Source organism: Sus scrofa, chromosome 1 (genome assembly GCF_000003025.6).
Source record: "Sus scrofa isolate TJ Tabasco breed Duroc chromosome 1, Sscrofa11.1, whole genome shotgun sequence".
NCBI lineage: Eukaryota > Metazoa > Chordata > Mammalia > Artiodactyla > Suidae > Sus > Sus scrofa.
Window position 1 is genome coordinate 248,078,086 of NC_010443.5, and position 15,027 is coordinate 248,093,112.

Consider the following 15,027-nt stretch of genomic DNA (forward strand, 5'->3'; position numbering starts at 1 on the left):
TTTTATGCAGTGTTTTTGAAGACTGATCTCCACATCATCAACTTTGTTTTTGGTTTGGGGATTTTACCTCTTATTACTTTAATATATTTATTGGTTTTGCAGTGATACTATTTTTGTTGTCAGTTTCTTTCTTCAACTGCCAGCTTCTCTTTTATCTCAGTCTGATGTCTTATCAGCTCATCTTTGATCTCTTTTATAGTATCTCTGTTAATTGTTGTATATAATACTCTTCTGTGCCCCCCTTCTTTCAAAATAGATTGTTTATTGGTCTTTCCCATGCCATGTTTCTTTCTGTCACTTTTTTGGGTCCTCAGTTCATTTTTTTTCCCCTAACTTATATTCAATGACACAATTTGCTCTTGGTTTCTCTCAGAACTTTCTCTTGGCCCCCAAGTAACAAGGGTCATATCTTTAAATCTCAAATGCTGCTTAATTCTGGTCTCAGAACTTGATAGTTTGTCTTTTTTGTTTGGGGCTTGATGGTTTGTCTTTCTTCTGTAGCCTTCAGCAATTTATAATGGTCCTGTTTGGTGCCTACATGGGACACAGTTAATGCGTTTTATTTCTGAATTCTGTGATTTTGTGTTTTAGGTCTGCTTTTGATTTGAGGGACCCATGGATCTGCTGGTTTGGTGTGGCCAGTTTTTCTTGTCTTTGTTTATGTTTTTCTCTTTCTTTTCCTTTAGCCAAGTCTTTGTTTGCAGTTTTGAGACAATTAGCCATCATTTTTTTCCCCCTGCAAGTCCCTTGGTTAGCTTAAAACACATATTCTGCTTTTTGAGGGATTTCCAAACACATCTGTGTTTTCAGATGTTGATTCTTACAGTGGATTCGACTCTGCATTGCAGCTTTAGTGTGATCATAAAATAACCACTGCAAGTTGGGTGGTGTTTTCTAATAAGATTTCGTTAATCAGAAAAGCATCCTGCCATGGAAGAGTCCAGGTCCTGAGAATTTTCCAACTCTTTTAGTATTTTCTGGATGAAATATTCCAATTCTTTCCCTTGTGGATTGCCACATCCTACAGTAGAAATATCAACGGCACCATGTCACCAACGGTTCCGAAATGATGAAAGGAGATGAATATCAGTACCAGCATTGTATCGGCCACAATATTTTCTCTTTCACAGATGCTAACTCTTTTATGAGTGTGCTCTTACTAGCTTCTCATGCCGGATTCTGCAACTTCATGTTTTCCCATTAATTGCTAAATAAGAACTGAGATATTTGCAAACATTAGTCCTCTCTTAGGCTCTTTGACGGCTGCATAGCTATTATCGTATTCATTCAATCAACAAGTGCTTATAAGTAGGGTTCCTATTGCGATGGAGAAGAGAACTCAGCATTCTAGCTGGTGGTCTCAGGGCCTGGAAAGGAGATTCGAACTTGATCTTAGAACTGGAGTGGGCATCAGGGTCACGCTGATGTTAGAATATAGATTGCTGGGCCCTCTCCTCAGGGGTTCTGATTCACTATGTCTGCAGTGGAACGTGGTTGATTGTTTTCCCAGTGAATTCTCAGGTGCTACTGATGCTGCGGGTCTAGGGACCCCTCTTCAAGACTCATTTTCTTAAAGGATGGGAATTACCTGGGTCTTCGAAATGTAGGTCAAGGTGTTCTACAGGTAGGAAAACAGGGACAGACATAGGAGATCTCAGCATCTTCCTGACTTCTGAGACATTTTCATTACTAAGAGACCCTCCTGGGGAATATTGAAAAAGTTAACGGTGATCACAGGCTGTTTGGATACATTTAGCTTTTCATACCTAACGAATGGGTATAGAAATCTACTAGGGATATAAAGAAATAAGGGCTAAATAAACATATATAAATAAGTGTATTGGGAAATGTTCTAAGTTGCTTTCAGAGCACGGTATGTAATTTGAAGTGAAATCTGTTGTCAACAGTATTCTGGAAATGTTGGTCGGAGCCACAGACTAGCTGTGCCACAAGGAGACGGCTTCCTTGCCAGGTGTTTGCAGGGCCGACCGCTCGTCCCCTTCCATTTTAAATGAACTGGCCCTGATATTTCCAGATACTCCTAAGGCTCATTCAAGCCAGCCTCTTCGGCGACTTTGGCAGAGCACATTTTCCATAAGAAACCAGACGATGTTTCTCATGGGGTAGATTTGGGGGAGCATAAAGCTACTGCCTAACCCTGTTCTGATTCCATGAGGTTGGATTCTGAAGAAAGATAATTCAGTGTTATAGCTCTTGTTCTTCTGTGTATACCTTTGTCGGCAACTTTCAGTCTTCCGAACGTGTTTCCAAAGCGGGGGCACACAGTCTGCATGCCTCAGAAGATCTTTGAACAGTCAAACTGCAAACGATGGGTTTTCCACCTTTTCAGTTAATCTCCTGAGTGTAGAATTCAGAGCAGAGGAGACACTGGAGGTTATTCTGGAATCTGCCTCCTCCGTGAAGAAAAACTCTTGTTAGTGAGAATGTATGGGGCATGGACCCGAAGTGTGAATAGCTCTTAATGAACTGAATAACATTTATAGAGTGTTTTTACTGCTGATTTCCTTTCTCAAATGATGGAATTCCACAGACTACCCCCCCCCCCCCCCCCCGCTTCAGAGAGTGTTCCAGAAGCCTTAGGCAGGTTATTTTTCCTGAGACCTTCAGTTTCGTTGTCTGGGAAATGAAGATACTGAGCCACATTGGATTACATGGCCTTCCAGATCTTTTCTCTGTGGACAGTATGAGTCTACTGATTATTGACTTTTAGGACTGACTTCTTCCATTTGATTTAGGGAAGGCACACATAATTTATTGTTTCAGTATTTTTGAGGGAAGCCAGGGAAAGAGAAGCACTGCTCCTACCTAATTTCCTTACACTTTCCGTCTGTTGAAAAGGTTTATGTGGTTTTGAGCTATAGGGGAGAACTGTTCCTCAGGCTTCTCAGAATCTTGGCAAACAAGAATTGGAAAGTGTTTTTTTGCGGCAGGAAAGCGATCAGAGTCTCAAGTGTAGCCCCAGGTGATGATTCCAAGTTTCACATCAGTTCAGGGCTGCTTAGCGGTGTCAGGAGTATGTGGGTGGAGTGATGCAGAGAATACCTTCTCCCTGGATGGTGAGGGTGATGAGGAAAAGGGCGTTGGCCACTTCCTCAGAATTCCTGGTATCCTAGTAGTCAGCCAGTCACTTTGATGTATCTTCGTGAAGCTTCATTGGATGGAGAGAGGGGGCAGTGTCCTAGAGCACTAAGTTTTGTTTTGTTTTTCGGGTCACAGATGCTTATCTGGAATTGCTGATTCTAGATAAGCCTGGCTCCTAGAGGTTTAGCTTGAGTTGGTACCACTGGTTAATTTTCTCCTGGAAAGCAGGCATGCATGCACTCATTCTTATTATAAAGGCATATGGAGGTCCCCAGGCTAGTGGTCCAATCGAAGCTACAGCTGCCAGCCTACACCACAGGCACAGCAAGGCCAGATCTGAGCCATGTCTGTGACCTACACCACAGCTCACGGCAACGCCAGATCCTTAACCCACCGAGCGAGGCCAGGGATCAAACCTGCGACCTCATGGATGCTGAGCCATGATGGGAACTCCGAGACTTGACCATTTTTAATGACATTGACCTTTTACCCACAAAGCCCACAGGATCATCATCAGTGCAAGGGGCTTATCACTAAAGAAAGATGGATCAGTTCATGCCTTAATCTTGGATTTTTCTTGAAATGTTTCTGATGAAATACCCAAATCAGAAAAAAATCAAACTAAAAACTCATGGTATTATATGACAGGAAGGCCTCTAAGATGGTTTTGCATCATAGAATCTTTGAGCTGGAAGAGAACTTGCTGGTCATCTTGTCCAGAGATTCCCTAGCCAGGACCACATGAAATGCTTATAAAGGCAGGTGGCTTTTATGCAGAGTCTAAAAATACCTAGATACCACTCGTGACAGGGTTTCCAACCTCCAAACTATTGTCATTTTAGACCAAGTCATTCATCATTGTGGAGCTGTCTGGAGCTGTCATTCATCATTGTGGAGGATGTTTAGCAGCATCTTTGGCCTCTACCTATTAGATGCCAATAGAACCCCCCCACCTCCAGTCATGAGACCAAAAACATGTCTCCAGATATCCCTGGGCTGGGGTCCGTGGGGACAAGATACCTCTCCTGATTGGGACCAGTGTTCTGTGGAAACATAGTGTTGGTAGAGGAATCTAACTCTCATGACCAATCCTACTGTTTGCTTGGAATCCCGTCACTTATTCATTTGTTCATTCATTCCTCACATTTGCTTGAGTACCCATTGCGTGAATTGTCCCTGGTGCTGAAAATTCCAATGTAAATAGACAGGCGAGGACCAGCTCTCAGAGTGCTTATGTTCTAGCAGCGACACACAGACCATACACAAACAGGCATCATACCAACAATGAAGGAACTTAGAAGGCAGTGTAACATGGTAGAGAGTAAGTATGGTCAGAGTTTGTGGACAGGGGCTCGATTGCAGGGAGTGGGGAGAGTAGGCTAATGCTAACATTAGATGGAGTTGTGAGGAAGCTCTTGGAGGATAGAAGCTTTGAGCCTGGAATTGCATGTGGTGGAGTCAGCCATACAAAACTGGGCCTTTATTTGTTTCTGAATAATAATGAAAAGTGAGGGATGAATGAAGTTGGAAAAAAAATCCTTTCAGAATATGAGAAGTGGAGTTCCTGTTGTGGCTTACTGGGTTAAGGACCCGATATTGCCTCTCTGTGGATGCAGGTTTGATTCCTGGCCTCCCTCAGTGGGTTAAGGATCTGGCATTGCTACAAGCTGCAGTGTAGGTAGCAGATGAAGCTTGGATCTGGTGTTGCTGTAACTTGTAGGTCAGCAGCTGTGGCTCCAGTTCAACCTCTAGCCCGGGGACTTCCATATGCTGCAGGTGCAGCTGTAAAAATTAAAAAAAAGAGAGAAGAAAATTTTGTAAAACACTCCCTTTGTACAAAAAGGTCAAATGTCATAACCTGATCTCTCCATTTAGCAAAACAATCCAAGTCAAGGCTTCGAAAGGCTTTCTCAAGGTGAAGGGAGTAGGCAGAGTCATTGCATCTGCCGGGAACAAATTCTTTTACTTGCTAGAGAGGCATTTCTGGATCCTTGTCGTTGGAGCAGCCCAGTAGTGAATAAGCTGAAAAACCTAAGTCTGTTGGGCAGAGTGAGACTTATCATTAAGGATGTATGGAATGTGAGATGTGTGTGTGTGTCCATGTACCTGAGCCACTGAAGTGTTTTCACATGGTGGGAAATTCTCCTGTTTTGTTGGCAGACAAATGTCTTAATTTTCTGCTTAGACGTTCTTGAGGTGCAGCAATTTTTATTTGTTTGTTTGTTTAATTTAGGAGTTAACTTACTTGCTGAAAGTAGATGGAAGATTGCAAGAGAAAAGAAATTCCTTAGCTATCATTAAAAAAAAAAAAATCCCAATTCTTGGGTATCTGTTAGTTCCATACATAAATACATAGGGTGTTTTTCCTATTTTCTTGGAACAAGGGTGGGAAACTAATGGATCTGAATGGGCCAGTGGTTAGTTTAATAAAGGGTAAGGACAGCCTTCTCATGGCTTCTGCTGTAGTGGAAGACCAAGAGAAGGAAAAAAATCGTAATCTACTTGGGTTGGAGAACTTGAAAGTGTTCATGACTCACACAAGCCAAGCCCTTGTTGACCTTTCCAGAAAGCAGTCTTCTTAGGGCTTTCATCCTGATGGGGTGGTCAGATCAGGAACCATGGTGTGGAGAGAGAGAGACAGGCATGTGTAATGGGTTTCATCAAATATAAGAAATTAGACGGGAAAGGTCATTGCATTGCGTGGCTTGGGGCCTTGGGGGGCCACAGGTGTAGGCAGACTCAGGACGGTTCGCATCGAAAGGAAGTGACTTGTCTGACTTTTCTGAGCAAACCATGAGCATAAGGCAATGGACAAGTCTCAGCGGGATTCGATGGGGATTTTTGTGGGCTTTTCCTGAATAAAAAAGGTTCTTCTGGCAGAACTTGCTTATATGCTCAACAACCATACCTCCTTGTTTTGTTTTGTTTGTTTCCTCTGAAGGTAAGAGAGCCAGGTAAGTGATTCACATGGTTTCTGGATTCATTCATTGAAACTGTAGCATTTAAAAAAAATTTTTTTTAAATAAACTTTGGCAAAAATTTTATTATATATATATATATTTTTAAATTTTTGGCTGCGTCCATGGTATGTGAAAGTTCCCAGGCCAGGGTTGGAACCTATGCCAGTGACAATGGCAGATCCTTAACCACCGGGCCACCAGGGAACTCCTTTTGTTTGAATTTTTATTCCATTTTATTCCTATGTATTTGATTGTATTCGCTTTTATATGGTCCAGTAGTGGATGAGGCTGACCCTTGTTCTCACTTTTCTTTTTTGTTTTTTAAATTTTATTGAAGTAGAGTTGATTTCCAGTGTTGTATTCATTTCTGTTGGACAGCAAATTGGTTCAGTTATACAAATCCCTACATATGGGTTATCACAAATGGTAGAATTTAGACTTGGTGGCGTTGACCAGACCTTCTGTGCCATGTTGGGGCCATGAAGACATGCCCAAGGCCTGCCGTTAGGAAAGCCTTCAACCCCACAGAGGAGCTACTCTGCACAGTTTGGTCTTTCACGAGGTGGAAGATGACTTTTCTGCAGCTTCTGCTTACTCTGCGTCTCAATGAGTTCTGTAATGAAGACCCAGCAGCGTATCTGCAACTTCCCTTTAATTTTACAATTTTCATAATGAGCGTTCTGGTCATGTGAAAAGTGTCTGTGGAAACCCAGCCAGCGTGCTCAAGAGTCTGTAAAGGAACATCTCGGTTTTCTGTCTCTGCCGTTTGGGTGAGGTTTGGCCTTAGAGGAGGCAAATCGGTTCTCTCTTGTTCTCCAGGCTCAGGCAAGACCGGCCTCCAAGTTTCCACGGAACTTCCTGACGGACCCATGACATTTCAGAGAATTCGTTCAACCCTGAGAATGGTTTTCCGTCATTTGGAAAGAACCCGATGCGCTGGGATCTCCTTTGTCATGGTTGCATTTTGAGAATTTCGGGGTGAGGAGGCGTCTTTGTTTTGTTTTGTTTTGTTCCTCAAGGAGAACGTTGTCAGGACGCTTCTCAGAATCAGACTTATCTGGTGAACTGCAGGTTCCCCTCCACAGACAATGAAGTCTCAAGCTCTTCAGATACCATCCCGCTTCCTCCCTTTCTTTTCTAGGGCCTTCTCTTCTCTTTTATCTCCCTGTTCAAATCACACGCTTCCTTTTCTAAGGACAGGAGGAGAGCTGGCAGGCTGCCTATTGGCTTGCTGGCCTCAACTAGCCTTACATCATGGCAAAGGAATGCATGAATTCTCCAGAAGGTATGGACTATCTCTTTCTGAACTAGACACTGACTACCTGCTTTCGTAACACGTCACTCAGCCAGAATGACTTCTTATTTCCCTATTTGATTTTTTTGGGGGGGGGTCATTTGGATTAGATTATCTGATTTTAATAACGATCCACAAGGTATCTGTTAGGAAATACTAGTCCAGCATGCTCTGGAAAACTCAAACTTGATTCAAGAGAACAAAGCTACAGTGAGAGAATCTGAAGACTAGCATCCTTGGCTGGAAGGTGACGAGGTTATGAATCTGCAGGTTGCCTACTTTCAGAACCTATGTTTACATCCCAGGTCCCAGGGATGGACCAGGCCGACCACATGGAACAGAGGCCACACGTGGGCATTGGCAGGACTCAGGGTCTAGTGGTATGTCTCTACCCCTATTTAAATTCAGTTTCATCTTGGGGGTTGCATATGTGATTGCAAATTAATCCTTTCTCTTCTAAAAATTTGGTTTTGAAGAACAGCTGTGTCTCCCTTCTGAATTCCTTAATTATTTATCCTCCCTGATATGTTAAACCTTTCATTAGTGTGGTGAATTGCCAAGAGAACACAGAACTGCTTAGATCATGTAGCAAATAGCGTAAACATTGGATAGGACATTTGAAGACACCACATGGTGAGCCAGGATCTATAGTTGCACCAAATGTTGTGGGATCGATGGAGGTAGCTCGTTGGAAGTTCTTTGTTGGTTTATTTTGCTGGCTTATTATTTTTTTTAATCACTATAATGTGGGAAGAGTATTTATGTCATTTGCACCTATTCGGAAGGGTTCTGACCCTCCTGTTAAATTTGGAGGGCACATGCCCACGTCTGAGTTCAAATTAAATCAGGAAAATTAATTATTTCATATATACATATGTATATGTATGTATATATGTAAGTGCAGAGGACAAACACCCTATGAGATGTGTGTGTGCATAGGTGTGCGTGCATGCACCCGTGTGTGTGTGTGTGTGTATGTGTGTGTGAATGTATGTGTGTGTATATAGTCTATATTTGCATTTGTAAGTTTGATTCCATAAGTACTGTCTTCTGGAAGGAAGATTTTTTAAATTTCTTGATTCAGTCCTGTTTGGAAAGATGGTTTTTAAATGATTTTTAAATTATTAGAACTTGGGAGTTCCCGTCGTGGAGCCGAGGAAACGAATCCGACTAGGAACCATGAGGTTGCGGGTTCGGTCCCTGCCCTTGCTCAGTGGGTTGACGATCCGGCGTTGCCGTGAGCTGTGGTGTAGGTCGCAGACATGGCTGGGATCTGGCGTTGGTGTGGCTGTGGTGTAGGCCGGCAGCTGTAGCTCCGATTAGACCCCTAGCCTAGGAACTTCCATATGCCGCAGGTGCGACCCTAAAAAAGAAAAAAAAAAAAAAATTAGAACCCCCCATGTCGACCACTGGCAGGAGTAAATGGTAAATAGTTGTTGCTAAGAGTAGCAGCAACCTGCACTCACAAATGGATTTGTGATTTTTTTTTTCTCTTCCTTTTTCATCCTGAGCTTAAAAATTCCTCCTTCCTCCCAGTTATATTCCTGGGGCTTGCCCTTAGAGACCACGCCGCGTAGTGATGCTGTAGGCCACAGGGCTAGTGCCGGGCTTGCCATTAGAGACGTTAACCTCCCAACACAGCCTACAACTCTTTGACCTCACCCTAGCAACGGTTTCCAATCTGTAAATACATTTGTAGGATGGTCTTCAAGTTCCTCCTTTTCTGTCTTTCTGGCCATACTCTCCCGAAGTTTACGCATTCCACTACCTGTCCTTGGATAATTGGTTTTTCCACGCATAGGCAAGGAGAGGAAGAAAAGCATAGACAACAAGTGCTCCCTAAAACCTTTTATTAGAATTGTGATTCAGGAGAACTGGGGAGTTCACTGCCTTACAACTGAAACTAGGTTTCTGGAGTGGACAGAGGAAAAGCACCTTATGGTATTCCTGGTTCTAGTTCTCAAAGGCTTTGATGCTTATAATTAATTTCTTCTGAATCCCTGTGACTGGGGTGCTTCTCAGCTTTATTTCTGCAATCCTTCCTTCGGAGAACAGCTTAGGTCCAGGCAAGGCCTGCACGGTTTCATTTGGACACTTCTTGGGGACAGTTGGGATTTTTGACTTGAAGACCCTGTTTATGCTCCTGGGCACGCAAGCTTGGAGAATGGCGCTCGCCGTGCTGATGGGGGTGGTGACTGGGGTGGTGGTGGTGGGATGGTAGGAGTGCCCTCAAACACCCAGGGTGCCTCCCTTTTCCAGTCGGGTCCGGGCGGTGAAGGGGAAGAACACTCGGTGGAACCTTGGATCGTCCGCTTTCACCTTCACAGGAGAAAAACAGGACATACATAATGGGGCCCCAAAATTCTGAACATAGTGGGCGGGCAGGTGGTATAAATTAAAACTGGTGGTGGGTTTTTTAAGTGGTCATTGATTAACAATGTCATGTTAGTTTCAAGTGTACAGCACATGTGTAATTTGGAGATACATATTTCCTTTTTCATCTTTTCCATTATGGTTTATTACAAAATATTGAACATAGTTCCCCGTGCTATGCAGCAGGTCCTTGTCGTTTATCTATTTTATATATAACAGTATACACCTGCTAATCCCAAATTCCTAATTCATCCCTCCCACACCCTGCCCCCTTGGTAAGTTTTGTATACTGTGTATGTGAGTCTGTTTCCGTTTTGTAGATAAGTGCAAAACTGGTGTTCTTAAGATTGAGAGAATTCCCGTTGTGGCACAGCAGAAACAAATTTGACAAGGAACCATGAGGTTGGGGCTTCCATCCCTGGCCTCGCTCATTGGGTTAAGGATCTGGTGTTGCCGTGAGCTGTAGAGTAGGTCACAGATGTGGCTCAGATCCTGTGTGGCTGTGGCTGTGGCGTAGGCTGGCAGCTGTGGCTCCGATGAGGCCCCAAGCCCGGGAACCTCCATGTGCCATGGGTGTAGCCCTAAAAAGACAAAAATAAATAAATAAGATAATTTTGAGAAGGAGCACCCTGGTGCCATGATTCCCCTTTCCCCATTCTCCTGTGACTATTCCAAATCCTTAGCAAGATCCCTGGATTTTCTTTAAATAAGTCTTCCAGACTTTCTCCAATATAGAAAGTTGGGTTTGGGGTTTCTCTTCAAAATCCCACCTCTTCAAAACCCCAGACTCTCAATTCTAAATGTAAATCGAAGCAACCCAGAAGTGGCAATCAGTCCCACTGAAGAGCAGTGAAAAGCTGGAATGGTCTAACTAGTCACACCAGGTGCTGGGTTCTTTGAGATCACATCCATATTCATCCACCTGCACTGGCATCCTATCATCCTGGGGGGCGTTGAGGGTCCCGTCATCCATGCCTGTTTGACCTTGAGGGGCCTGGAGATACTGCATGGGGCGTAGGTGATGGGGGTGCTTGTTTGATTTGCAGATCGATCTCATGACCTTTGGAAACAGCATTTCTTTCTGGTTAGTTCAGATGCTTCCTCTTCTGCTTTTGGTCAGTGGGGGAAAAATATTGCTAATCTCATTATCACAGTAGTATTTTTAACTAAAGAAAGTAGATATGAGATGATGGCTTTTAACTTGAAGTCATAATGGGGTAGCACATCAGTGTCTGGTTTAGCCTTTTAGGGTTGCTGTTCTTTCTCGGTTGATGAAACAGTAAAATATGCACAAGCGTATTTCTCATCCTCATTCCCATCTTTGTTGTTGGTTTCTCGGAGGATTACCATCTGCCGGGTAAACAAACATCCTGGGGTTGATGGACGGGTCATCCTCAGGTCCAGTGTTCTTTGTCTCTCTCCTCCCCTGTTCAGTGTCTTCTCTCGTCTTGCCCGTGTACATATCCTTGTTCTCATAAACACATCCAGTGTCTGTGTCTTTGCTTGTTTGGGCCATGCTGGCGATTTCTGCTTTCTCCTTCTTGTCAGCGTCTCCAGGAGAAGTGTGTGCACAAAGACAAAATGGCTTTCAGTGGAGGCTACGTCCTCATTTCAGAACTCGGTTGCAGACATCAAACTGAAGGCCATTCAGCGGTATGTGACGCTGGTTCTCTCAGCAGCCTGGAGATTAACCTCTTCTAAGGCTCTGAGCTATTTTTGAGGTAGAGTCTGCAACAACATTAAAGCTAGAACCCATTAGGAAATCACTTTCATCATCTCTTCTTTTTCCAAATCAGTGGCTTTTCCCCCCTCCCCACCGCCCCAGATCTCATAACCCTTTAATCTCCTTTGTAGCAGGACAAGGAGACTGTTGGTTGGTGTTTGCATCCAGTGAAGTCTGAATCCTTGATAACAGCTTCGGAAGATACCACCAAGATAATAGAGAACTGGGCAGAGAGATGAATTTCATCTCTGGGTGGGTGACTTCATGCTGAAGGTGCCCTGCTTTCCTTGGGCAGAACCGTCATTTTTTTGTTGTTGATGTTGTGCAAACTAGGCTCAAACTTTCCAAAAGACACATCGCAGAGAGCCTTTTGTTGCATTATTTCTAAAGGCTTGAAGTTTTGAAGGGAAGAGATTTTGTTTTCCTCTCGGCTACACAATGGAGCTTTCAGAGAACCTCTTTTAAAAGGAATAGCTACAGCCTTTGTGTTGAAGGGTGTGCCTGTTGGCAGGGTCTGCTGATGCAGACAGACTGGCTGGTGATTAACAAAGGTCATTAGACTTTGGAATCTGGCAAGCAGAGTCGGATGGTATGTCTTCTGTGTGCGGAAGGACGACTCCCAAGAAAGCCAAGGCATTCTGGAGGTTCCCCCCCTCCAGCCCACCCCCAAAGGCTGCTGCTGTAGGACAGGGTCTGGTCCAGGAGTGTCCTGCCGTCCCCAGGGCTGTGCTGGGGCGAACGGACCAGCCTATCAATCATGGGATAAAAGAACCTTCGGAGGTCTTGGTGAATGACATGTGAGGAGGAGAAAGGTGCTGCTTTTTCGGAGAGGAAGGCAGACAGTTCCTCCTTTGTTGGGAGCAGAAGTGCCGAGGAGGGGCCTGGCTGCTCCTGTGCCCTGTCCCCCCTGGGATGCTGTCAGCCCAGCAGCATCCCAGAGAAGCCATGTCGCGCTCGGAGGGGAAGCTCTGAGCTAAAATGGCCGCTCCCAACGCTCAGAGGACGAGGGCAGCTCCGAGAGTCTTAGAGCTTCAGTGACGCAGGAGCTCCTATCTCTTGAAAGTGTGATAAACACGTTCAGCAGAGCTGTGGCTTGTTTGGCAGAGATGAAAGGACGGAGCGTGGGGGGATGGGGAGCGCACACGGGATGATCTGCTTTTTTGCTGTGAAGTGTTCTAAATGCAGGAGTCGTCTGCACGATGGAAAAATTTGTTTTCAGGTCTAATGGGCTGTGCGAAAGGAGAAGTGGGGTGGGGCCTCCGTGACTGCTGTAATTTGATCCAGAGCTGATAGCAACCTCTTCCACACAATTTGGGTTGGTGCTGAGACAGAAAAGCTGGTGGGGCTGGGAAGATGGAGGCTTTAGTGAGCTGAAAGGACTCTGGTGCACAGTTCAATGTTTATTGACAAAGGAGGAATTGCTGGGTGAAAGAAGAGGAGGTGCAGATAGCTGCGTCTCACTCTGCAAGCTTGGGCTGTCCAGAGCTGGCCTTGCCAGGAGTTATTTTAGCAGGCTCTCGGCAGGAGCATTCCTTCAGGGAAGATCCCCCTGCCATAGCTCCTTTCGAGACATGGATGTTTCTAGACTTTCTTCCTCCTGCAGAAATCATTGACCTTGTACCATAAACATAGAGAAGGTTCCTCCCCCATCTACGTATAGAAAGATCTGGCTTACGGCTTTCGTTCTTGGACGCCTGGTTCTAGATTACAGTGACTCCACAGAATTTGCCATGAGCTCAGTGAAGTAACTCACTCATTAAGATAATCACTGGGTATCTCAACTCAGGATATAGATTAACATAGGAAGGGCTATGCCTTCTAATACATTTTTAACTTCTTCATGGGGGGCCTCTCCCCTTGAGTTCATGTGAAGCTATCTGTATCTTTCAATCACACAGTAAACAACAGCACAAAGGTAGCTGGGCAAGTTTTGCTTTATCCTAAATCACGTTCACTGCTTTTTATGGCCAAGTGTGCACGTCACGTTTGCAAAGGGAAGAAGTGGGAAAAAAGCAAGTCCCGCCTTAAAAGCCATTCTTCCCCTCCGTGCGTTCCTGTTGCCTTCGTGTAAATCAAGGTACCAAAAAGCACAACTTGGAACCAGAAACTGGATTGTCATCTAAAGTTGGTTGTTTGAGAATCTCATGAGAAATATTTTACGACCTAATTAGATTGGAGAAGCTGTTAGGTTATAATTGGGAGGTAGTAAAAAGCAAATAACCATTTAGCTCATGGAAAAAAAAAAACCAAAAAACTAAACTGTTTGGGGAAGGGAGAAAGGAGGTGTATCCCACTATCAGTTAAGATAATAGAAGAAAAAAAGGTACAATAGAAGCTTTTTCTCCTGCCACTCTGAGATTCAATACATCTCACCATTTGGTGATCAAACATCAAAGGTAGAATAGTAATATTAAAATGAAGATTGAAGTAGGTCCTTTCTTCTGTAAAGGCATCCTCTTGACTTCTGGGAAGGTTCTGGTTCAAACAGAAAATGGGTCTCAGCCAGAATCAAAGTCAGTATTAACCTACCAGGAAATGTGAATGCAGTCAAGAAATTCAGAAGCCACTACAATTTCCGAAGTATTAAGGTTTCCTTGACAAACGGCATTTGAAGATATCTCTAGCTAGAAAAAGTTTATCTGTTTTCCCCCCCTTCTTTGAAGTTAGGAAGTCAAGGACACCAGACCTATTATGTCTGACTTCCTTTCTTTGGCCAGTGTTCCGTCTGGCAAAGTTCAGTGAGAGAGGGCGATCTGCTGATACTGGAATTTTTCCCGTTAATGGACTCGTAGCCCCATCAACTCAGGGTAGGCAAGGAGCACGGTCCTTATGATGTCTCCTTCTGCCTCCTGCTGCAGGTTCCTAATGTGAGAGAGTAGACCCAGATCATGGAGGTGCTTCAGTGCGATGGCTGTGACTTCAGAGCCCCGTCTTATGAAGATCTCAAGGCCCACATCCAGGATGTCCACACGGCATTTCTGCAGCCGACGGACGTTGCTGAAGACAATGTGAACGAGCCACGATCTGGGTCCATGAATGCCAGTAACCAGACAGAGGTGGAGTTTTCGTCCATAAAGGATGAATTTGCAATCGCAGAGGACTTATCAGGTAAATCTGGCCTAGGCTCATCATATCTGATGCATTTCACTGCCCTTATCTCTGTTGAGCCTGTAGCTGTGGTTCTTGACATGCACGACTCCTACAGAGTTTCTTGCTCTTGGTGAGCCATCTTTGTGGTCTGGGCAGCGTGGTTCTGTTCTTGAGTAGCTTGGGTTACTGTCCTTTCAGCTTCCTTCTGTCCCTTAGCTTCCTTTCAATTTGGAGAAGAGGGTTGTATCTTGGTAAGTTCTAGAATGCATATTGCAGGTGGTGAAACTTGCATTTTCATAGCTCCGTGGCACCTGAATAGAGATGAGAGGGGAATATTGCAGCCGAAGCCCAGCCCTGTGTCTCCGTTGGTGAGAAACCACCCGTACGTGTTCGTTAACATTTCGTTAATACTCTTCTGGGCCTCATCTTGAGATGTTCGGCCTTTTGAAGGTGATGTTTATTAATGAAGAATGAAAAGAAAAAGG

At 44.3% G+C, this 15,027-nt stretch overlaps 1 protein-coding gene across 16 annotated transcripts in view; it reads left to right on the forward strand.

Moving 5' to 3' along the window:
• Nucleotides 1-15,027, forward strand: part of ZNF462 (zinc finger protein 462) — a 152,657-nt gene that overhangs the window by 48,950 nt on the left and 88,680 nt on the right. For 13 of the 16 annotated variants that reach the window (XR_002337179.1, XR_002337178.1, XR_002337180.1 and 10 more), the window contains one exon: nt 14,311-14,560. Coding sequence is in view for 11 of the 16 variants with exons in the window: in XM_013993738.2 (XP_013849192.2) it covers nt 14,341-14,560 (220 nt within the window). In the remaining 5 variants the exon portion in view is untranslated. Of the gene's footprint in view, nt 1-6,881; nt 7,041-14,310; nt 14,561-15,027 lie in introns of all 16 variants that reach the window. The other 3 variants (XM_021067157.1, XM_021067161.1, XM_021067165.1) reach the window with 1 other exon arrangement.